Raw genomic sequence first — 23,513 nt, forward strand, 5'->3', positions numbered from 1 at the left:
TATTACACCGGCTCACTCAACTATGGTTGATGTTACAAAGGAAAGTGATACAAATGGGCTACCGATCAGCTCGATGTTGAAAATGTTATCCCAATGCAGGCAGAAGGCCTACCTATGATTTGGTAAGAGTACGACATGTCAGCTTAGAGCCGTGGATACCTAGACGAAATCGTTCTAATAATTTTCAACCTTCGTAAAGACTGAGCAGATTTTGATAAAAATAGAACGTGATTAAGAAATATATTTTTTATAATCGACGACCTCCGTGGTCGAGTAGTGTGTACACCGGTTTTCATGGGTACGCCACTCCGAGGTCCCGGGTTCGATTCCCGGCCGAGTCGATGTAGAAAAAAGTTCATTAGTTTTCTATGTTGTCTTGGGTCTGGGTGTTTGTGGTACCGTCGTTACTTCTGATTTCCATAACACAAGTGCTTTAGCTACTTACATTGGGATCAGAGTAATGTATGTGATGTTGTCCAATATTTATTTATTATTATTATTTATAATCCTAATAATACAGCTTAGATTTAACTGTAATAATGACTTAGTAGTGGGACTCTGTGCAAGCCCGTCGGGGTAGGTACCACCCATTTATTAGATATGGTGGTAGACACCAAACAACCGTGCTCCGTATTGTTGTGTTCCGTTTCAAAGGGGAAGTGGGCCAGTGTAACTACAGGCACAAGGGACATAACATCTTAGTTCCCAAGGTTGGTGCAAGGATAGTAAAAATGAAAACTAATTATGAAAAGAGTTCGAATATCTTGTTCATAGAATGACTTAGTTTCATTTGAAAACATACGAAACCAATAACTTAACATTACTTTACTATGCATGACATCATCGGAGTGCATGAATCATACAAGTTAATTAGTTCATCAATGTTTTCAAAAATAACGCTAAATTTATAAGAAATAACTATATTTAAATTATTCGTATTTTGAAGTTATTTATCGAAGAATCTTTATACCTTATAGCCTGTTCCAATTGATGAAGCCTTAGATATAGATTGAGATATTATATGCCATTTGACAAGCTAACTATACCGTGCACTACAAACAGTTCTTGATTAATATATCTTTATTAATAATACAACATTATTCCACGGCTCTGATAACAGCTTCGCCGACATTTAAAATGACATTTATTTGCGAATTAATAGGAAAGATAAGAATATCATAGATTATTCAATATTTCGACTTATAATATTGCATTAATTCAAAGTTAAAGTTGTTTGTTTGTCTTGGGAGGAGTCCAGTGAGTGGAATAGGTTATGGATGATACAATCACATGATATCAACATAATAATAACCGTAAAATTAATATAGTTTCTTTTTATTTTACTCTTTTTCAACATTTAAAATACAAATTTATGTTAGTTAAATAAAATTACATATGTATATAAAATATCCTGTCTGGAAGTCAAATAGTAATATCTCCACGTTTTTTTTTTTTATCATCTATATAATCTTGTTTTGAATAATATACTAATAATAATTAATATTTCTAATACTAATATTATATATATATATGACTTTATCTTTTAAATGTTAGAATAATTGTTATTATAATAATGTAGCATTACTCAGTGAAATTTCACGATCGAGTTCAGCGGTGAGTTTCGAGTTTTTCATCACAGAATCCATATTCTCGGATAAATTATGAACGTCAAACCGAAAGGAATAGTTATCGATACAAATATTAGCGACGGTTAATATCTACTTATTATAAAATAAAGTCGCCGCGTACGCGATAAACTCCACAACAACTAAATGGATTTTTATGCGGATTACACTAATGGTCGAAGTGATCCATGAGGAAAATTTTGGTATATAATTCATTAAAATTTTATTAAAATTGAAGTTCTCGGATTTTTTTTCCAACAAATAAATATTATTATTAATAATAATTTTTGTCATACTGCTCGTGCCGAAGCCGGGTCTGGTGGTTAATTTAATAATATATTACAAATTAAGCAAACGAATAAGTTCTCATGAGAATCATGCGGGTTGGTGGAATACACATTTCATTGAAATTAGACACATGCAGGTTTCCTCACGATGTTTTCCTTCACCGCCGAGCACGAGATCAATAATAAACAAAAATTAAGCACATGAAAATTCAGTGGTGCCTGCCTGGGTTTGAACCCGAAATCATCGGTTAAGATGCACGCGATCTAACCACTGGGCATTGGGCCATCTCGGCTCTTGTCAACAATATATTTATTTTAATTTATTTGTATACAAATAGTGCTTGTTCTTTAACAATATAATTGTATGAAAATCGCTTCGTTCCATTTATTTGTCAATGTAACAAAATATTTTGATGTAGGTGTTGTCGCGTGTTAATATTGGACATAGGTATAAAAAACCACGGCGATTTAAATATAAGGCTCTTTCGTGGAGAATAGCTTAATTTACGTATATGTATATCCACATTCAGCAATTGCTAAAATACTTTCCTTAATATAATTAGCTTTTTCTTTATTTGACTTGATTTAATTGAATTTAGACTTTAATTCGTATCAATAAAACGTTACGATATAATGCTGTTGTTATTAAATTTTTAATTAATTATAATTTCAACAATTTCGTCACATTACCAAAATATATCTAATCTAGTTAAAACTTAATTACTTAATTTTTAATATTATATTGTCATTAATATATTATAAATTATTTAGAGAAATGAAAAATAATAATCATTCTTACTCCTATAATTATAATATTATAACTTACAAATGATTCCAATATAATGATATTAGGTACGATGAACCCCAGAACTGCCTGGATTATTACTATTCACAAAATATATCAATAAAAACACATTCGTTTTTTAAATTCAAAGTAACGGGTTACTAAATCGTACTAAAAGTTTTATCAAAAGCAGTAGGTACATCAATTCTCTTAACAAGTATATAAATCTCAAAACAAAACATTCGTAATATTAAAATTTTATAGTTAAATATATATATATTTCATAATCCTTTTAAATATTCCGTAACACGTAATGTGTTTAATATATATTAAAATAATGAGTTACAACTATCACGCCGATGTTTAAGGTGATTCGTTAGACCTTTGACACGCGTATACAATAAATGGCACCAAAAAACATATAAATGCTTTTTTTTTAATATAGAATTCTTAAATACGATAATTTATATAAAAAAAATTACCTCCACATCCCGATATGGCTATTAAAGCCAGGCAAATCCATAGTTTAATCATTGTTATTTCACTGCACTGCGCGTGCGCACGTACGGTAGCATCCGTGCGTGAGACTATACTGAGGATTTATATGATAATACGTTTATCAGAGTAATATTAAACACTACGCTCATGGCTCGGATATGCTTGAGAATAAAAAGTCATTTGAACGTTGAATATAATAGGAATGTAGAGTTCTAAAATTAACTTTTAATCCGTTTATTTATGTACATAGGGCTCCGAGAAAATGTGTTTGTGGCATAACCTACTTGTATATTCTGACAACAACAGCAGCGCTTTGCATTTATTGAGTGAGCCGGTGTAATTTTATGTACCGTCTAAGCATGGACAGCGCAATGACCAACGTATTACCGCGTGATTACCAGCAAGGGTCGCCGCTGCGTGGAAACTCGTCACCATGAGTTGCTAAATTAGCTGTCCCGAAATACACAATGTGCCTCAACACTTGTACATTCGTATTTAAAATCACTCATCCAGTATGAGGTAAATATGAATTGAAATGTAAATTGTTGTTTTATGATATAATTTAACGCGTCAGCAACAGTAGGCGGGTAATGATTATATTTTCCTGTGTGTGAACGTGTCACTTGAGCCTAAATGATGCGACTGCTTTTAATAAATGTTGACGATGTGAACTGATTATACAGCTTATACCATACTGCACAGATGTGTGTGCAAACTCAACAGATACTCTATTCTCTCACACATAGTTGTCCGATTTACTTAGTGGAAGCCGGTCAGGGTACCACACAATCATCACATATTCTCCAGCATAACAGCTGTAATTAGTATTGTTATGTTCCGTTTTAAAGGGGGTGTGACCCAGTGTAACTTCATACACAAGGGACATAACATCTTAGATCCCAAATTCGGTGGCGATGTAAGGAATGATTAATATTCCTTACAGCAGTAATTTCTATGTGCGGTGGTCGGCACTTACCATCACGTGGCCCACGTGCCTGAATCTTTATTGTAAAAACAAAAAAAAAGTCGAACCGTCAATGCCCAAGTTCCATGCTTCTATTGAAATTATCTTGATGGAAATATGCTTTGACATTTACTGGTGCAACTCGAGAATTGAGCTTTGGACGTCGTGATCTGCAGCCTTACAAGCCAGCCAATAAACCATCAAGGCAGTTAAAAGTCGATACACAAATAGAAATAAATTAAATAAAAGTGATCTGTAATAATAGTACATTGTTAACACCGAATTTCCTGTGGGGGGTTTCCCACTCGGTTACAAAGTGCACGTAACTGCATTTCATTTACCTACTCGAGATTACAATCGCTTTCAGTTTGAATACGATTGTAATTGCATATATCAAAGGCTTTTTTTTTCTAGAAATGTTACATTCGTATAAACATCTGTACTATAATTATTTCAATGGCAATAAGAACAATCAAATCTTAAATTTAAGTATTCCATGCTAATACTTCTGCTATGTTACTGCAAATACTAAACATTTTTTTCACTGATAAAAAGATATAAATTATAGATACATCATATAATTTTCTTTAATAAATTGTACTCGTGTAAAGCCAGGGCGGGTCGCTAGATCATTTAAAACAATTACCAATACGATATAATAACTGATATATGCCTATTCCAATCAAGGAAGGAACGAATACATAAACAAACTTTGCCTTTAAGTATTTCTTGCGATGCGTTAACCGCACAGCTATATTGTACACTACGTACAGAACTTGATTGTTATGTCTTCATTTATAATGCAACACTATTCCAAGTAAGTACTTAGATCCACTTTAATTTAATTCCAACGTTCTGATAACGGCTTCGTCGACTCAAATCCCCAGTGAATATAGATTATTCGAGCTCTCGACCAATTCGATGTCAAATGTTGTTTATTTGTCTGTTGTCCTCTTGTGGTTGGAATGATCAATACACTATACTTGTAATCGCTTTCATTTCTTCGCCGATGTTCGAAACGCCATTTCCTCACGAATCCATAATGAATATTATATTTTAGATCTTGAATGATGTCATGTCAGTGCAAGGTCGAACTTGTTTATTTGTCCAAAGCTTCTTCCTGTCGTTGGAATCGGCTGTAAATATACTTTATTGTTTTCATCGGGTTGAATAAAATAATTAATGCATGCTTTAAATAATGTTAATTTATTTGTATACATTATGTTACACTTGACACTGAGGCCCAGTTTTTGCCTAAAATGTAAACACAATTATGGAACAATACATTTTTTGTACTAATATCATTACAATTATACAAAAGGCTTTTGTTAGAAATAAACTTTATTCAAGTAATATTTTAGAGGCATTTTTTTTATGGTATGGTTAGGCGTACGAGCATATGGGCCACCTGATGGTACCACCGCCACCAACCTAGTATAGTTTGTTTATTCTTGCACGCTGTTATGTAATGGGATCGGGTATATGTTAGCCTTTTTCACAACATTGATTGGCGAACGAGCAAATGGACCACCAGATAGTAAGTGGTCGCAACTGGCCATAGACATTGGCGTCGTAAGAAATTTTAACAGGTCCTTACATCGCCAATTGGCCACCAAATTTGGGAACTAAGATGTTATGTCCCGTGTGCCTGTAGTTACAGTCCATTTTAGTTTTCTATCACCACGATGATTCGGAATGTAGATTCTACCGAGAAGAACCGGCAAGAAACTCTATAGTTGCTCTTTTTCAATGGTTGAAATATAAAGTCATGTCAATCAATAAATACTAGCTCCAAGCTTTCTTATTGTCTACAATATAATCTCGTGTTTAATAATAAACTTTTACAAACGCTTATAGTTTATGAATTGACAAAGTTAAATTTACCAAATGTATGTAATTTTTACGGAGTTTTGTATACATATGACATTATAATCGAGCATTTACTAAAATATTTAAAATAAATGACGACGGACACTTATGAAATATTATGAAATTCATCAAGAACGCAACTGACTGTTAAATTTTTACCACCGTGACAACCCAAGATGGATGCCCCTTTTATTTTTCTAAGTCTGAAAGGTGACGTCACTTCTTTGCCCACGTCATTCGGTTTTCGTTGAACAATAATATATATTATTATCCCGTGATTTAGTGGTATACATCGCCACTAGATGGCGTCATAGCTCATTAACTTTGTAACGTTGAACCGATCGCTATGACAATTGGAACCCATAAATATTCATATTTTATGTACATATATATATATACTTGCGACTCATTTTGTTTAAACCCAATTTATCATTGAACGTCTCGTCTGTCGCAACGTACAGACCATCCATTTATATTATATATACAGACAGACAAGACAACGTATGCATAGTTTTGATATTATGTATATAACTATGTATATATTCAATCGTTTAAATAGCCGTCGGTTCAGGGGTTAAATATTGTTACTGTATATGTTGCTCCAATGATAATATTTTATCTCGAACATAGTATTGCTATTTGATAATATACTAACTATATTACGGATACAAATATCATTAATCTATTAAAATTAACTACAATAACAAGGTCTTAATGTTTATATTAATTATGTACTAATTTTATGATTAAATTGAGGTAACATTCAAAATTAAAGTCTACCTACTTCATTCAAAAATATAGCCCGAGTCTCGCACAAAAAATCTTAATGTCCAAATTATAGGCTTGGAATGTAGAATCTTCCAAGAATCGGCTAGGATAGAGTAATTATTCTTCTTTGGTAATAGCATTATGTTTCTAATTGATAAAAAATAACTAGAATGAATTAAACGTTTAGTTTTTATTTCATTTTGTATTAGAATTATAACAAGACTCCACTCGATTATGGAACATAGAAAACGTAAATAATAAAATCTGACCGAATATAATAAGTCAGTCTAGATTGCTCAGTGGAAAAAAACATGTTACTTCAGAGCCAACTAGTGAGCTTAAAGTGAATAATTTGTGTCGACTCGTGATTGGCGGTGAAGAAAAACGCGAGGGAACTCACACGACTTAAATAAAATTCTGCCTTATGTTTTGAATATGCACTGATACGTTCGATAGACCCGCACTGCTTCCAGCTTGGTGGAATTACCTCTTAACCGTGTGTTAAGTGAAGATGGAGGTGCAACGTAAGGCCTGGCCTTTGGGATGGATTCGTAAAGTGAAAAATAAGATTGCCGCCAGTGAAATTTCCACCTACAAAAATACCTATAGTCTATTCCAGTCGCAGAAGGAATAAAGATAAACACACCTTAGATCTACGTATTTGCATGCGATTTGCTAATAGCTCAGCTATATTGTGCCTTACTAACAGTTCTTTATTTGACATATCTTTATTTAGTTATATCACTAGTTAAGTGGTACAGTGTTATATAAAACTATTCTCCTTAACTGCTGATATCCACTTTTGTTTTACTTCCAAAGTTCTGAGAACAGCTTCTCCGACGTTCAAAACACAATTTTTTTACAAAACCATAACGAATATTTTTTGTTGAGTTGTTTATTTGTGTTTTGTCCTCTTGTGTTTTGAATAGACTATATTTTGGCTTCATTGATGATTACTAAAAATCTTAATATATATAAAAATCATAGATAGGGTCATTAAGAACATATTATTAAATTATAAAACTACCGATCGAGTCAACATATTGATTAGCATTTTTGATTGTGTTTAAAGTATCTCTTAAATCATCAATGCGTTACCATCCTTGGGAACTACATGTTATGTCCCTTGTACCTGTAGTTACACACACACACACACAAACACACCTTACGGTACATGCATACTCAAAATTAGTGTATAATACATGTTATTTAGTTTAATGTTTTCTTTTTGACTGGAAAATGAAAGCGGTACGGCTGATGTTGCCATCACACACATTTGTTCTAGCGTCACCACTGAGGAAATGCTTTGTCCAGGAATTTATACGCCGTTAATTTACCTATAATACGATGTTACTGCTATATTTTATATACATATATTCTATAGTGACGAATATATCAAAATGAATTGACATTGGTTAGCTAGTTTACAGACGGATAAATATATTTTTCTCTCGTGGAATGTTGCGAAAAGAAATAAAGATATCACGTTACGTGCGATAACAGCCAACTACGGTGTGATAACAGTTTTGTAGAAATACACTTCTCTTTATAAATGTTATCAACAAATCGTTTTATTTATATTAACATTTGTAATTTTGAGTTCTTTGTTCATCGATTTGGAAATGTTTATTTCGTAAAATGATAAGAAATTTTACAAATCATTTTTCGGTGTCAACATTCTTTATGAAATTATGATGTTCTTCTGATCGATTTTGGTCACGACCTATCTCAAGGGGCACTAGGCGATTAGGCAGGACATCAAGTGTGTGCAAGCACAGATTCACAGCACTCACTATCCTTTCACTAGCATAACCCGATGGGACTGCAAATTCAACACGACCGGAAAAAGTGCAGGCGCAGGATCAATGGCTTTGAGGTGCTTTCGATGCACGAAACACTTCTAACTTCCAGGCTCAGGACGGCTACTGAGGATTCTTCAACCGAAAACCCAATAATTTATTATCGATCCCACCAGTGGTTTATATCGAAAAGCTGCAGAGAGCTCCGTCGTTATCTATTAATATAATAATATTATATTCATATAAACTTAATTCGTGATAATTCAAAACTCAAACTCAAATTCCTTTATTCAACATAGAAGCATTACACTTTCTTATTGATGGTCAAATTAAACACTACCACCGGTTCGGAAAAAGGAACACCCTGACCTGAGAAGAACCGGCGAAAGAAACTCAGCGGGTCTTTTTTTTTTTGTCAAATTAATTACATACATAATTGTATATGATATATGTTTCATTCCCAAGGTGTGCTATCAAACATAAACTCACTAATTGTATAGTAACCTTTAGCACACAAGTGTTCCTTAACAATTATTTTAAATTTGGCAACAGAAGCATTTTGAACGCTTTCTGGGATCCTGTTGTAGAAGCCTATACATTGCCCCACAAAAGAGATACTGACTCTATGCAGTCGAGTAACAGGAGTGACAAGATTGTGTTTGTTCCTTGTACCGATGGTATGAGAATCACATTTTCTCATAAAAACATGAATATTTTTCCGTACATACAAAACATTACAGAATATATATTGAGAAGCAACAGTTTATATCTAATACCTTCGTTATTAACTATAATGATTGAAGTTACATCTGTCGTATACTTCCTGTAATAAAAATGTCACACTGCCTCCTATCAAACTACGTTTTTCTACTGGAAATTCAATGACGAATAAAATGTCTGACTGGGGATTCTATCCGGGACTGCAAGCTTGTAATTATTCTTCATAACACCAGTGCGCTCCTAACCTTGACCCAAGAGGTTATGCCCCTTATGTCCGTAGTTACACTGGCTCACCCATTCTTCAAGCCTGAACACAGTAATACTAAATATTGCTATTTGCCGGTAGAATATATGATTTTGAAAAATATGACCTCACTTCTTCACTCAAAATCAAATTAAAATTTAGATGAGCTATTTTTTGTATATTTTTTTTTATCCAATGACCATAGGTGTATATTATAAATCTTTTGCAAAAAGTCCATAAACCGAAATTAATGTATAACTTTATATTTAGTAGTAGTAGTTTACTTGGTAGTAGGGCTTTTTACTAGCCTGTCTGGGTAGGTACCACCTACTCATCAGATATTTTACCGCCAAACAGCAGAACCCAATATAGTTGCGTTCCGGTTTGAAGGGTGAGAGAGCCAGTGTAGAAATAATAGGCACAAGAAACATAACATCTCAGTTCCCTAGGTCAATGGCACATTGGCGATGTAAGTAATGATTAATATTTCTTACAGTGCTCTTGTCTAAGGTCGGCGGTGACTACTAACCATCATGTGGCCCATTCGCTCTTCCGTCTACCAATATCATACAAAAATAATCTAGCAATGTTTCATAGTGTGTTTAATGATTATGAAATCATTGTCTTTGGAAATGTATTCAGTTTTAGAACAGCGACATCTAGCGACATATTATGGAACGAGATGACTTAACTTGCAGTGCTTCAAATATTTATTATTAAATATGAGAATTAGTTTTTTAGACGCCCACTAGATGTCACTCTAAAGTACTTAAGTTCTATTATTTATATTACCATCAAATCATTGTTAGGCTATAGAGTTCTTTACGTAGGCTTTATTACTATTGATAAGGGGCCATTCGTTTATTACGTACAAGACGAATTAGGGGGGAGGGAATTAGGTCCATCATTTCTTGTTTTCTTACAAGGGGTTGGGAAGGAGTCTCCATAGTTCTTACGTAAGATCAAAAAAATGCGCAAAGTTAAAATTATTTGAAAAAGGTTCGATTGTCGAGGTTCGCTCGGATGGATATAACGATATTTCCATTTCCATGGCAACGGGCGGGCCAAAAAATAAAAATTATTAGTATGTACCTTTGAAATTACCAATAAAAATTTCAATAAATAGATTCTAAACTAGAATCTAATATAATAAATCTAATAATAATAAATCTAAAAAAGGGGAGGGGTTCAGCCTATTCTTATTTTTTCTTATAATATGAAGGAGGGCGTCAAAAACAAAACGAAAATAGTCTAACGTAATAAATGAACGTAATGAATGAACCAGTGGTTAGAACGCGTGCATCTTAACCGATGATTTCGGGTTCAAAACCAGGCAGGCACCACTGAATTTTCATGTGCTTAATTTGTGTTTATAATTCATCTCGTGCTCGGCGGTGAAGGAAAACATCGTGAGGAATCCTGCATGTGTCTAATTTCAACGAAATTCTGCCACATGTGTATTCCACCAACCCGCATTGGAGCAGCGTGGTGGAATATGCTCCATACCTTCTCCTCAACGGGAGAGGAGGCCTTAGCCCAGCAGTGGGAAATTTACAGGCGGATTATTATTATGTTTTATGTTAATAAATGAATAGCCTCTAAATGACACGCAATTTTACCTCATACGTTGTATCGTGTATTTTCATTTTTTAATCGCATTTTTCACAAGCAGAAGTCATTCTGTGCTTTCACATACACACCAGTTTTAAGGATAGATTCTTTCACCCATTATGAGTTATCTATTTCTTGTTTATTGATGCCAAAGTGCCTCATATATCCAAAGATATATATGTACATTTGAGCAATTGCCGGTAGCAATTGGAAATCCTTCATCCGACTGATACTACCCAACACTAACGCAATATTCACCCATCCTAGCTCTTGTAATTAAGTCTTCAACGTGTCTAAACTCGCTTTTGACGTTTCTCTACGTATAGTCCCGTATGGGATTTAAAATGGCACTCGTTTACGTTCGTTAATAATAGGGCTTGGCGGAATTAAATTTTAGGTAAAAAACTATTCGAAAGCAGGCATGTCTCCAACGTGAGAGAAATCATCGATGTAGATGGTAAACGTATCATCGAGGGGTAAGTTTTACCACAAACTAGGGTAACAAACCCTCCGTACGATGTTACGTTGAAGGTATATGAAAAAAATGACTATCGCAGAAAATATTAAATTGACATTCTTACTGCAATACTTTAAGTAAGTACTTCAATAATTTAAGTAAGTTACTGGCCAGTAACAGGCAACTCTTTTATAGCAAAAGATAACATTTTTTTTAAAAGAGATTCAGTTTTGCCTCTGAAAATCAATTGATAATCCAACAGATGTATTAAAGATAAAAAGCATGAACTAGTATTTACTAATTTCTAGGCAGAATATATAAAAAAATAAGTGTTGTTTACTGATATACTCTGTTATTAAATGGTGGAAAAGAGTAACTATTGAGTTTCTTGCCGGTTCTTCTCAGTCAATCTATTTTTCGAACCGCTGGTAGAAACTTAATTCAAAACTGGAGCCACGATTCAAACGTGATTTAATGAGCCTATTTGAAAAAAGAATATTTTAAATTTGAATGACTTTGGCTGATTCAGTAAAGGTAAAGCACTCGATTAAAATTCGGTTAAAGATAAATTAATATTTAGTTAAATAAAAAACAGAAAAGTTGAATCAGTCATCCAATGCTACTAAATTACACCAATAGATGTCGCCAGTAAACTAAAACACCTGAAGTCTAAGCGATTTTCTTTTGCGCCGCTAGATGTCGCTGTTCAAGGTTACGGCCTTTCTGAATCGCGCTTGCCAAATTCTTACTCGTCGAATCACTATCGCTAAAAAGTTTAATTTTAACTAAGACCTTACTTCATAGGATCATTTCTATAGTAAGCTCTTCACGAGATCAAGACACTACGTGTGATCGTACCAGTCGCGATGAGGAGACGTGGCGCGGCGTCCTGAGCGTGAGGCGGACGACGGCTTCGGCCGTCAGTCCTCGATGATCGTTCACTCTTCTCCTTCGGGAGGGGGGCGAGGGGCGTTGTCGCTGTCTGAGCGGCTTTAAATCCCATAAATATGTTTTAACATTATGAAGAAATATACCATACCGCCATCATAAGCTTTAAACAGATTACTTGATAATTTTGACGTAATACATATGTTGTATGTATGTAAAATAATTTACATTATGTAAATATTTTTTATTCACCCAAGGAATCCGCCGTCGTTAGTTGCTCACAATGCTGGTATGTACGTTATTCTATAAAAATACCTCATTCTTTTCTTAGAATTATAATGAATTTCTCATAATCTTAAAAAACATTGTAAGGCTACAAAAAAAACATTTGAATAATTATTTTGTATTGTACTCAAAACTGATTATAAATTAAAACATTACTATCCAGCTTTCCAACCAATTATAACACTTTAATGTAATAATATATATTATAATTATGTTGTTGCCAACAAGTCCCAGTCCCAGTCCCAGTCCCTCACTCAGCCAGCTAACATCCAGCGTAGTCGTTTCACAAACTAATTCCGTAGAGCATAAATCGCAGTTCAAACATTACATTTAACATATCAAACACCGTTTTAGTTTTAATTTTTCAATAGTCGTAACTCTTAACAATAATAATCTATCACACATTGCTTGTATTTATTTATAATTTCGAGCGAGGAGAATTATTATTACTAAATCTATGGTGAAATACCGCTTCAAAGACCGACTACACGGAAATTGAACTTAACTGAGAATCGAGATAAGCATTAGACACATTTGTCAGCGTCATGTTCACAACAATATTTCTTACGTCTAATTATACTGAATTACATTTCAAACCCAGCAGCGCCCTCTTCAAGGAACTAATTTTCACAAAACCGTAACATTGACTGTCACCTTGTGTTTAGAGGTCGCCCTTGGATCGAGGTTTTGTCCTTGCCCCAAGGTTTCACCTTCGTAGAGGACGCGGTCTTGGATCCAACCTGGTTGGATGCGAGGTCGTCGCGTATTTCCGCAAAATAATCTTCGCGAATACACGCATATACAAGCTACGTAGGATGACGTAACGTGACGTCATTCCACGTAGCTATTGTGATTATTTCTATAATTATGTTATAAAATGATCTCCGACAGCACTGATCAGTGATCAGTTTATGGTCAATTACATACATTAACAAAATGTTCGTATGGTATTTCGATATGATAACAAAGACATATTATACATTTTAAGTATTATTATTATCATTATTAAAGTTTTATTGGTATTTAAACAATCAAAGATATTAGTAAATTTACATGTTTTCTAATGCTTTAAAACCTTTTTTTACTAAATTATTTTAATCGATATTCTAGGTTTGTTTAGCATTAAGATTACTGCCTATAGTCAAAGAAAAACTGCCATTGGAAAATCACGTCTGAGCATCTTTGACGTAAGAAACCCGAGAACAATCTTTGTAACGCCAAGTTGTGGTGTCGTACCAAAATTATAAATATGAAAGCAAATGTCTGTCTGTAAACAAATCGACGATTGAACTACTTAACATGGTTCATTTTGACACAGGCCTGGGACCTGGATAAAGACAAGAAAGTCAATCTGTCTGTCAATCATCAAAAATCCCTCTTTATATTATTTTTTTAACTCTAAACAAGTTGTTTTTTTGATATTTTGTGGAGTCCCGTAAAAACATATACATTGCTCCCCAAAAGTGTTACTGAGTCCACGCAGTCGAGTAGGAGCCGTAATATACATGTATTTGTTGGATAAATAGATAACGACTTAGTTGTAAGGCTTTGTGTAAGCTCGCTGGGTATGTACTCACTCATCAGATATTCTACCGCCAAACAGTTACATTTAGTATTATTGTGTTCCGATTGGAAGGGTGAGTGAGATATTGTAACTACAGGCACAAGGTACTTCTTATCACATCTTACTCCTAAGGTTGGGGGTGTATGGCGTTGGCGATGTAAGGAATGGTATGGTACGTAGTCCGCTACGCCCAGACATTGGCGACCACTTACCATCAGGTGGCCCATGTGCGCATCTCGATACCTCTATTATAAAAATAAAATAACAACATTATAACAATCGCAGTTTATTAAATTAAACTCTCGATATTTATAATAAACAAATACAAAAATTCGTTAAAGCGTTTACGTTGCGTTGGTAACAATACGACGATAATTTTATTCTAATTACAATAGGAAATTGACACGTTATATTTATATCTTGTTTAAAATATAGTTTACCTTTAACTCATAAAAAAATATTTACAATTACCGTCTAAAATAAATATTTATTATACAACAAAATTGTCCTAAAGTATAAATTATAGTTGTCACATTGATAGCAAATTAACCAGATTTGAACACAATAATAACATCTACATACCGATTATCCGAACGCCGATTAACCGAATCGGTCCTAGGCGTAATATAAAAAATGAAAACCAAGTAGTTTCGTTTTGTTTTATTACAAGAAGTTGGAACTCTCTGAAGTCCAGATATATTTCAGTTGTTATGGTTTTAGAACAGTGTTTGTTAAACTTAATAAAGATGCGTGACAGTTCGTTTTCTTTATTACCAGTATATGTCCGATTATCCGAATTTTCGATTATACGGATCGACCTCGGTCCCAATTAGATTTTATAGATTTTCGAAACACCATCGGCATATTCACAAATTATTAAGAAAAAGTAGGAAATAAATTCATGTACGGTGTGATACACCACTACAGGCGTTTACGTTATACATTTTAAATAACAAAAAAAAAAAAAAAACAAAACACTACACTCCTACATTAATATATCTTTAAAATAAAAACAAGAATGTGAAAGAACAAAAAATAATAATAAATTACTCCAAATTAAAAAGAAATAGAAATATAACAAAAAATAAAAAAAATCTTGATACTAATTGAGCAAACTAATTAATTCGGATTATCGGCGCTCTACTGTACTCTATACACATTATGCGTTGTCTACGTAGTATAGTATAGTAGTGTAGTATAGTATGTGGGTGCAGATCACATCAACAAACCTTAATGGTTGATTTTTAAGCGACTTCAAAAAAATAATTTCTCATATGTTTGTATTTTATGTTTATTACTTCAGAACTCCCATCGTTTATGAAGCGTTTGGGAGATTATTTTTAATTTTCTTAACCTATACTACTTTATACATATATACTTCGTGTTTGGTCGCATTATATTTACAAGAACAAGTAGGGGTACAAAATACGGAATTTATTCAACTCGTTTTTTTTTTATAATATATTTTCTCAGATTAATAATTGAAGCCGGTGTAATGCTATCCTATTGGACAATGAGTGTCTTTACACAGCAGCTCGATAACATCTCCTGCAATAATGGCTAATCTTCGAAATCGGTAAGTGAACGTTATCACAATAATAAAAAAGGACGGATTTAAACTTTTCATAAACTCATCATTCGACAAAATCAATTTTGATCCCAGATGATAATTGATAATATTCTAAAATTCCAGTCTCCAGAGCTTCGTGCTCACGATTAAATTACATATAAACAAAACTACTCTTGCTACGTTTATGAGCGTCTTACTTTTCATTGATACCTAGTGGCGGTTCCAACAAAAAAAGCAAGTTCTCAAATTTCCTAAATATATGATTGGATGATATTGCTAGGCAATATTTATTTCTTAAAAACTTTTAATATATCAGTATAATTACATTGAAATACATCTGTTACTAGATTGCTTTACAAAGAGAAAATTAATATTTAACTTTTATTTTTAAATTATACATTTATAAATCCAAGCGAAACTTCATAAGAAACTATTTACTCGTTCAAATGTGATTGAGAAACGCACACTCAAATATTTTTTTTCAAAAACGCTCCAAACAGTTTACACATTTAAACCACTGAAGTAATATAAAAAAAGTTTACACACTAACGCCATCTATAAATATTTTCTAGTAGCTATGTCGCGACACAGTGATAGCAAATTGCTTTAGTTATAATTTAATCCTGTAGATGGCAGTCTTATCTATGTTATAATATAGTTACTCTAGAATTCTAGATAATACCAATGAAATTACAAAACAAAAGAAATACTAATAATTTGAATTAATTTCAATAATTTGAAGTCTCTAGGTTCAAAGCTAAATTGAGCCGAGATGACCCAGTGATTAACGCGTGAATCTTAACTAATGATTGCGGATTCAAACTTCGCCGCAGCACAGAACTTTTATGTGCTATATTTGTACTTACAATAACTCATCTCGTACTCGGCGGTAAAAGCAAACATCGCAAGGAAACATGCATGAGTGAGTTTAATTCCATTAAAATTCTGCCACCGACCAGCATTGGAGAAAGAGGAGAGCCTTAGCCCAGTGGTGATCGTAGTTGAACATCAATCTCATCACACATTCTACCGCCGAATAACAATAAGTAGTATTGTTATAGTCCGGTTTGAAGGGTGAGTGAGTCAGTGTAACTACAGGCACAATGGACAATCACTATAGTTCCCAAGGTCGATGGTGCAATGGTGATATCTTTGATGGTTTATATATCTACAAGCGCCAAAGTCTATGGGTGACGGTAATCACTTACCATCAGGTGGTCCATTCGCAGGTCCGCCTGCCTAATCCACTAAAAAATAAGAAATATTCTGACTTGATATAGAAAGAACGAAGTAGTCACTTTTATTTATGTGTACAATTTCTCGGAAAACCAGTGACGTTTGGATTTTTTTTATTTTAGTTAGTAATTAGATAGTTGCTTTTTAGTTGATTGTTAATTAACATAAGGAAACACTTTTACATTTATTTACACAGCACTAACAAACAAAGATTCTATAAAACAAGAGAATAATTATGCACCAAAGGAAAAAGCTGTTCCAAGAGGGCAGAACATATAATTTAGACTATTTTATTAACACGTAACGCTCTAGTCAGAAATTAAAAAGATTATTCACGTTTATTACATTATATACAAATACACGGTCAACATTTTACAAATAGTTAATCATTAAATTATCTAAAACACTTCCTTCCTAAAGTTAAATCCAAACTGATCACATTTAACTCTCAGCACGCGTGCCAGCTGGGGGGGTCCGCAGTAAAAAACCGTGACCTTCCCCTTGCGTTGTTCCTGCAACCTTTGGAATACTTTGTCCCAGTTCGGACGACCCGCGTTAGTTCTGGTCTTCAAGCCAGTGATCAGGTCACGCTTTTCCTGAAAATAATAATCCTTATTCACAACAAATACGCGCATTGCTAATCGTCCTGCTGGCTTTGCAATGATTTTATTGTGATGTACGTAATGCCTAAATAAAATGACATAACTAAATGAAATAACTAATCTCAAAGACGTCTAAAATTGGGTATTCATAGTGGCACTCGTTCTTAAAAGTACAGCATAGGGTTATATATTTTTCGAACGACAGGCTCTCTGTACCTTCTCGTGCAGCAGGTCGAGCGCCAGCTGCAGGCCGACCGCCTTCATGTCGCAGCGCTGCAGCGCGCTCGTGATGTACATGTGCATCTCCAGGAACCGCTCGCCGCCCGCCTCCGCCTGCTCGATCTCCAGCTGCGACAGCAGCGACACGAACCACTCGAACGAGCGCTGCTCGCGGTTGATCCAGAAGAAGTCCACCTGCCGAACTTGGATATTTTAATTCCTGCTCAGGTAACGACTTAGAGAAATAGTGTAATCCGGGGTATCACATAAGTAGAGAAGAAGGCGCTCTCCGGCAGCGGTACGCGATGGACTCCCGAGGCGGGCGCCGCTTACCTTCCGGAGGCTCATGTCGCCCTGGTGCGGCAGCTCGGTGGCGAAGGTGTGCGCGCAGCGCGGGCAGGTCGCGCGCGCTCGCCAGTAGCGGTACATGATGGCCTGCAGGATGGAGGCGAAGGGCGTGACCCCGATGCCGGCCGCGATGAGCACGGCGTGCTGCGCGTGGAAGATGTGCGAGGAGGGCGCGCCGTACGGGCCGTCCAGGTATATCTAAACGGCGAGTTACACTTTCAATCTTTGTATCGCAAAGAAAACACTTTGTAATTAAAACAATTTAAATTAAGAGCTAATTCAATCAATATTTTTTAAAATTTCCTCTTAGACTTTTTTTTTGTAAGGTGACTAAAAAGTTTTTGGTTTTCGGATTTTACTCTTTACTTGTGCTATATACATAATTTCACGATTCCAAGTCAAAAGTTTTATTTTATCAGTGCTCCAAGTACTCGACTATTCGATATTAGTTTCAACTACAGATACATCGGAGCGCTCCCCAAATAAGGGTCACGACAAACGGACAGATGGACAACGAAGTGCTCCTATATGAGCCCTAAAATCCCTAAAATAAAGAAAACAATAGTAACGACGAAAACAGAACCTACCAACGGAAATTCAAGATAAAACTTACCTCTAGCGGTTTTCCGACTGGGTAGTCCAGGGCAGATTCCTCCTCGATAGTTTCAGGCGGTGTCTCGACAGCGCAGGGCTTATCGTTCGACTCGACGTCACGATCCGGAGACAGGCTCTTCGACAAACGACGTCTTGCTGGAATGCGAGATCGTTTCGATCGAACACACAGTACGATAACATGCGACCTATACGATAACATGAGAGCATCGGAAGCGACGTGGCGTCTCACCGATGCTGAGGATGCTCTCGTTGGAGCGGCGGCGCTCGGCGCCGGGCGGCGGGCAGGCGATGATGGCGGGCTTGTGGCGCATGTAGCGGAAGCTGTGCGCGAGCGCGGGCGGCGCGCGGCCGGCGCCGAGCGCGCGCGCGCGCCGCAGCGCCCGCGCCGGGAACGCGCTCTCCGACTCCGAGCGCGCCGCGTCGCGCAGCCTGCGGGCCGGCGGGTCGTTACGGAGCCGTCCTTGGGTCATGCACGGGTCATGCAGGATGACTGACTACAGTCTTATAAGAAAAAACACTCACGTCTGTATGCCCAGCTTCTTGCCGTTGCGCACGTCTGGCATCGAACGCGACTTCTCCAGGAACTTCAACGGCGACAGAAACGACGGACGTTTCGTCAGAGGAGGTGGCGATAAGGCTGAAATGAGAAAATCAACTAACGATACTCTGGTTCCATTTTTTCGTCGATTACTAGAGCGCTGGCAGAGTGTGCTCTCCTCTATTTAAGAAATTAATACTGATGAAATAATCGTCGTCCCTATAATTATACAGACAAAATATGTTACCTCGTCCTCGTAGATTTGCTTCTTGCGAGTGTTTCGTAAGCTAAGCGATGAAACTCTGTATTGAAATTGAGCAACTTTACCAGCGAATCCATTCCCGGTCTCTTCTTCAATGGTGAAAGCCTCATTCGTGTATGCGAGAGGGGAGAAGTCGACGGAACGCTTCTTACTCGAGGAGCTTCTTCTTCTACTGCGATTGCTTTGCCCCGAAGCGCTGCGAGTAACTTTTCTGAAAGTGAGCTTGTTTGCGTAAATGATAAAATTGTTAGTATGTTTGTCGATTTATTTTGATTTAATTTATTTCAACAAAATAAAAATGGACATTTTAAGTTATTTCTTGGTCATCTAATTTATTTTTTAGAATTGAATCTACGATGTAATTCAATGATCTCACTCGTGTACTTCCTCGCTGGGGTTTAGTCTACGCTGCTCCTCCTCGAAATAAGCATACAAGCGGTTGGTCCACTCGCCGACGCCTCGGATGTGCAGCCAAATGTAATCTGAAAGGACAATGGACGTGCGTTGTCATACGGTTTGTCTCGGCTCGGTTCGGCTCGGCTCAGCTCGGCTCGGCTCGGCTCGGCTCGGCTCGACTCGGCTCGACTCGGCTCGTACCGGGCTGCTCGGGCGCGCTGCTGATGGTGAAGGGGTGCCACTCGTAGGCGGCGATGGCGGGCACGTTGACGAACACGAAGTCTCCGGCGTGGAAGTGGAACAGCGGGGGGCGGCGCACGGCCACGTGCGTCACGCGCGACGGCAGCAGCGCGCCCGACGAGATGTACGTCTTGCCGCGCTCCGACCTGCCGCGGGGATTGAACTTACATTACGGGCTGTGTTGAGTTTTCATTTTAGAAAAAACAGACTATATAGTAAGTAAAATAAAGGTATTCACGTAGCTTAACAACAAGATAGCATTTAATTTGGTTAATTTAGCAGCCATACCTCATCCAAGCCAATCTCATGATCCGTTCGATGAGATAGATGAACCCGGGCACGATGAACCACTTCCAGAAGTTAGGAGCGTGAATTATGAGGAGGATCCAAAAAGGAATATACAGCAAATGCGCGAAATAAAACACCTGAAAATTATTGTAATGTAATAAATATTATGTTATGCGATATTTATGAAATACACCGGGTCTTAAATTTGACAAATTGTACATTCATACGAAGTAGAACTACTACACACCCCACATCAAACTGTAGATGCCAATTATTGCAGTAACATAAACCTAAAAATCTTTACCAATCTACTTGAACGTGTCGACTGTCATGTCTATCAACAAATGTAACTTTGGTCGTAAGTTCCTTATGTACGTAGTAGTCTATGATTTTAGATAATAATTATAATTCTGTATCCTTGCATGTAGTTAATCTTACCTCAAAACATCCCCCTTTCCTCAAAGCGGGTCTAGACGAGATAGACAGTCCAAATAGCGCCACACACAACGCGACTCCTGTAGGGTTAGCGTAGCCCCCGCAGAGGCCGAACAACCCCGGCTTGGTTGTGAAAATCCATTCCGATATTGTGTAATTCTGAGAGTTGATGACGGGGTCATTCACAACTATTAGACCTGAAAAAAGAATTATCTTGACTTTTTTCTACTTGTAGGTAATTAAATATTCTTAAACTCCATGTTACTACTGTTGGACTACAGATGCTTGTGATTTTTTTATGAAGTTTTGTTTTAGTATCTGATAATATTAATATTTTAAAAATCGACTATTATATATTAAAGTTAATATGAAGTCAAGCTGGAACGAAAGTAACATCTAAAAATTTTCAAGATGCTACAGGAAGTATGAAAGTATAAATCATAAATAGCTGATTCCGACACGAACTATACGGTACTAGTAATTCAGTAAGTCGCCTTACTGAAGTTGCAGAGATGCATGACGGTGTGCACGAGCCCGTACAGCACGACGAGCACGCCCGTCAGCTTGTGCAAGTACACGTGGTGGTCGAGCAGCGCCGAGCCCACCCCGCGCACGCGCAGCGCCGTGATGCAGCGCCGCAGCATCAGCACCAGCACCCACATGCACGTCAGATTCAGGCACTGACCTGCGCCCGCGAGAAAATTATATACAGACAGTCACGTACGATAACTTCAGCGAAATGCCCTTCTCAATCATCACTCACCGCAAGCTCTCGCGAACATGACGAAGACATTAGACTCCCAGTATTCAACAATCCTCGCGATGAAAAGGCCGAGGTTGACGAGAAAGAACAGGAATAAATACGTGACGTACACGTAGTTATTTTTGAAGTACGGCACCGAGAGCTGGTACGGCTTCATCTTCAAAAATCTTTGGTAGAGAGACATCGGCTCGGGTTTTGGATTCGTTGGGACCAGCCAACGATCTATGCTGTGGATAAAATTGTACCCGTTAAACAGGTAAGATAAAGAAATCATAATTATTTAACGTGTAATGTTACGTATGCTATATGATGAAACTGTTTTTGTGGCATTCCTTCCATCCGTCAAAAAAATCTGGAACTTAAATCAAATACACAAAATGCGCTCCGGGAAAATTCGATAGTCGGAAGCTAGACATGCGAACTAAAACAGACCTTTATAAAAATGAATCAAAGTCGAGTTGAAATCTCAAAAGGACGAAAATAAGTTCATATTAAGCCCCTCGTAGTCTGGCGCGCACCTGATGGAGAGGTTCTCGAGCAGGCCGCCGTGGCGCCGCAGCAGGTCGCGCAGCGCCTCGTACGTGAGCGCGCGCGCGTCCTCGCACATGGCGCCCGTCAGCTCCAGCAGCTGCTGCTCCGAGAACTGCATGCCGTTCTCGTGCATGCAGGCGCGCATCACGTGCTGCAGCTCGCGGTGCTGGATCAGCCCGTCGCCTGCGCACGCGCCGGTTACATTATAAGCGATCCTAGCAGTCAGTGCGCGAGACCGTTCTAACAACTGTCCTGTGACTAGTCTTCATGGACATTTTCGTGGTTTAGCTTTTAGTCAAACAAAATATAAATTTCTTAAATCAACATAATCTCCTTTAAAAATGACCAAACCAAATTAAGTTAAAATTTTAAAATAAACAAAAAAGGGATTATCATCGCCATAAATTTATTATAAAAGCTTTAATCTACTTTTACAATTATTTTAACCAATTTTGCATTATTTCAAAAGTATTTTTCATAATATATTACATAATTTACCATCTAAATCGTAAACTTTGAACAGGAATCGTATCTTGTCCTCGGGAGTCTGCCTGCCGAACCTGTGAACTGCTTCTATGAACTCGTGATGGGAAATGGTCCCCGAGTTGTCTTCGTCGAATATTTGGAAAACACGTTCAGTAAAGAAGGGCTGGAAGGAGAAAATGTTTCAGGGTGTTAAAATTAACTTATGAAATAAATATTTGTTAAGCTAGTAATATTTATCGGGTGAATCAGTGTGATTACAGGTGCACGAGACATACTCATTACATCTTAGTTTCTGTTGTTGGTAGCTCATTGTTTTAAGAAGCTGTTCATATATATTTTTTGCAGTGCCAGCGTTATGGGCAGAGGTGATCACTTACCATCAGGGGCGCTTGTTCATCTTGGTCTGAAAATTGTCATAAATGTTATAATTTCGAAAAATCCTTATTTTTTTTTTTATCAATATTTTTTCTATTAAAATCTTAGATTAGAGAGAAATATGCAATATTTGTGCCTAAGAACTGTTGTGTTTTAATTTATTTTTTAGTATTCGTGATAACTATAATTAATTATACCACACTATGATATTAATACGTGCGTTTAACTTATCATAGATTGATTATT

General features: G+C 36.5%; 2 protein-coding genes and 1 non-coding gene across 5 annotated transcripts in view; 1 reads left to right on the top strand and 2 right to left on the bottom strand.

Annotated features, from left to right (window-relative positions):
• LOC113402158 (repetitive organellar protein-like) overlaps positions 1–3,326 on the bottom strand; it is a 33,432-nt gene extending 30,106 nt beyond the window's left edge. For both annotated transcript variants that reach the window (XM_026642331.2, XM_026642333.2), the window contains exon 1: positions 3,179–3,326. In XM_026642331.2, the coding sequence (XP_026498116.2) occupies positions 3,179–3,230 (52 nt within the window). In that variant the 5' untranslated portion in view covers positions 3,231–3,326. The remainder of the gene's footprint in view (positions 1–3,178) is intronic.
• A 9,087-nt stretch (positions 3,327–12,413) lies between these two features.
• Positions 12,414–12,617, top strand: LOC113402180 (small nucleolar RNA U3). Its single transcript, XR_003369202.2, has one exon. It is a non-coding gene; the product is annotated as a small nucleolar RNA U3 (small nucleolar RNA).
• Positions 12,618–17,052: 4,435 nt separating this feature from the next.
• Positions 17,053–23,513, bottom strand: part of Nox (NADPH oxidase) — a 57,930-nt gene continuing 51,469 nt past the window's right edge. The window contains exons 6-20 of one of the 2 annotated variants that reach the window (XM_064218643.1): positions 22,905–23,055; positions 22,394–22,589; positions 21,876–22,102; positions 21,612–21,797; positions 21,116–21,309; positions 20,678–20,814; positions 20,351–20,535; positions 20,138–20,235; positions 19,819–19,975; positions 19,476–19,590; positions 19,183–19,382; positions 18,952–19,088; positions 18,324–18,536; positions 17,988–18,185; positions 17,053–17,765 (exon numbers count right to left, since the gene is read on the bottom strand). In XM_064218643.1, the coding sequence (XP_064074713.1) occupies positions 17,568–17,765; positions 17,988–18,185; positions 18,324–18,536; positions 18,952–19,088; positions 19,183–19,382; positions 19,476–19,590; positions 19,819–19,975; positions 20,138–20,235; positions 20,351–20,535; positions 20,678–20,814; positions 21,116–21,309; positions 21,612–21,797; positions 21,876–22,102; positions 22,394–22,589; positions 22,905–23,055 (2,592 nt within the window). In that variant the 3' untranslated portion in view covers positions 17,053–17,567. Of the gene's footprint in view, positions 17,766–17,987; positions 18,186–18,323; positions 18,537–18,951; positions 19,089–19,182; positions 19,383–19,475; positions 19,591–19,818; positions 19,976–20,129; positions 20,236–20,350; positions 20,536–20,677; positions 20,815–21,115; positions 21,310–21,611; positions 21,798–21,875; positions 22,103–22,393; positions 22,590–22,904; positions 23,056–23,513 lie in introns of both variants that reach the window. The other variant, XM_064218644.1, reaches the window with a different exon arrangement.

Source organism: Vanessa tameamea, chromosome 23 (assembly GCF_037043105.1).
Source record: "Vanessa tameamea isolate UH-Manoa-2023 chromosome 23, ilVanTame1 primary haplotype, whole genome shotgun sequence".
Classification (NCBI taxonomy): Eukaryota; Metazoa; Arthropoda; class Insecta; order Lepidoptera; family Nymphalidae; genus Vanessa; species Vanessa tameamea.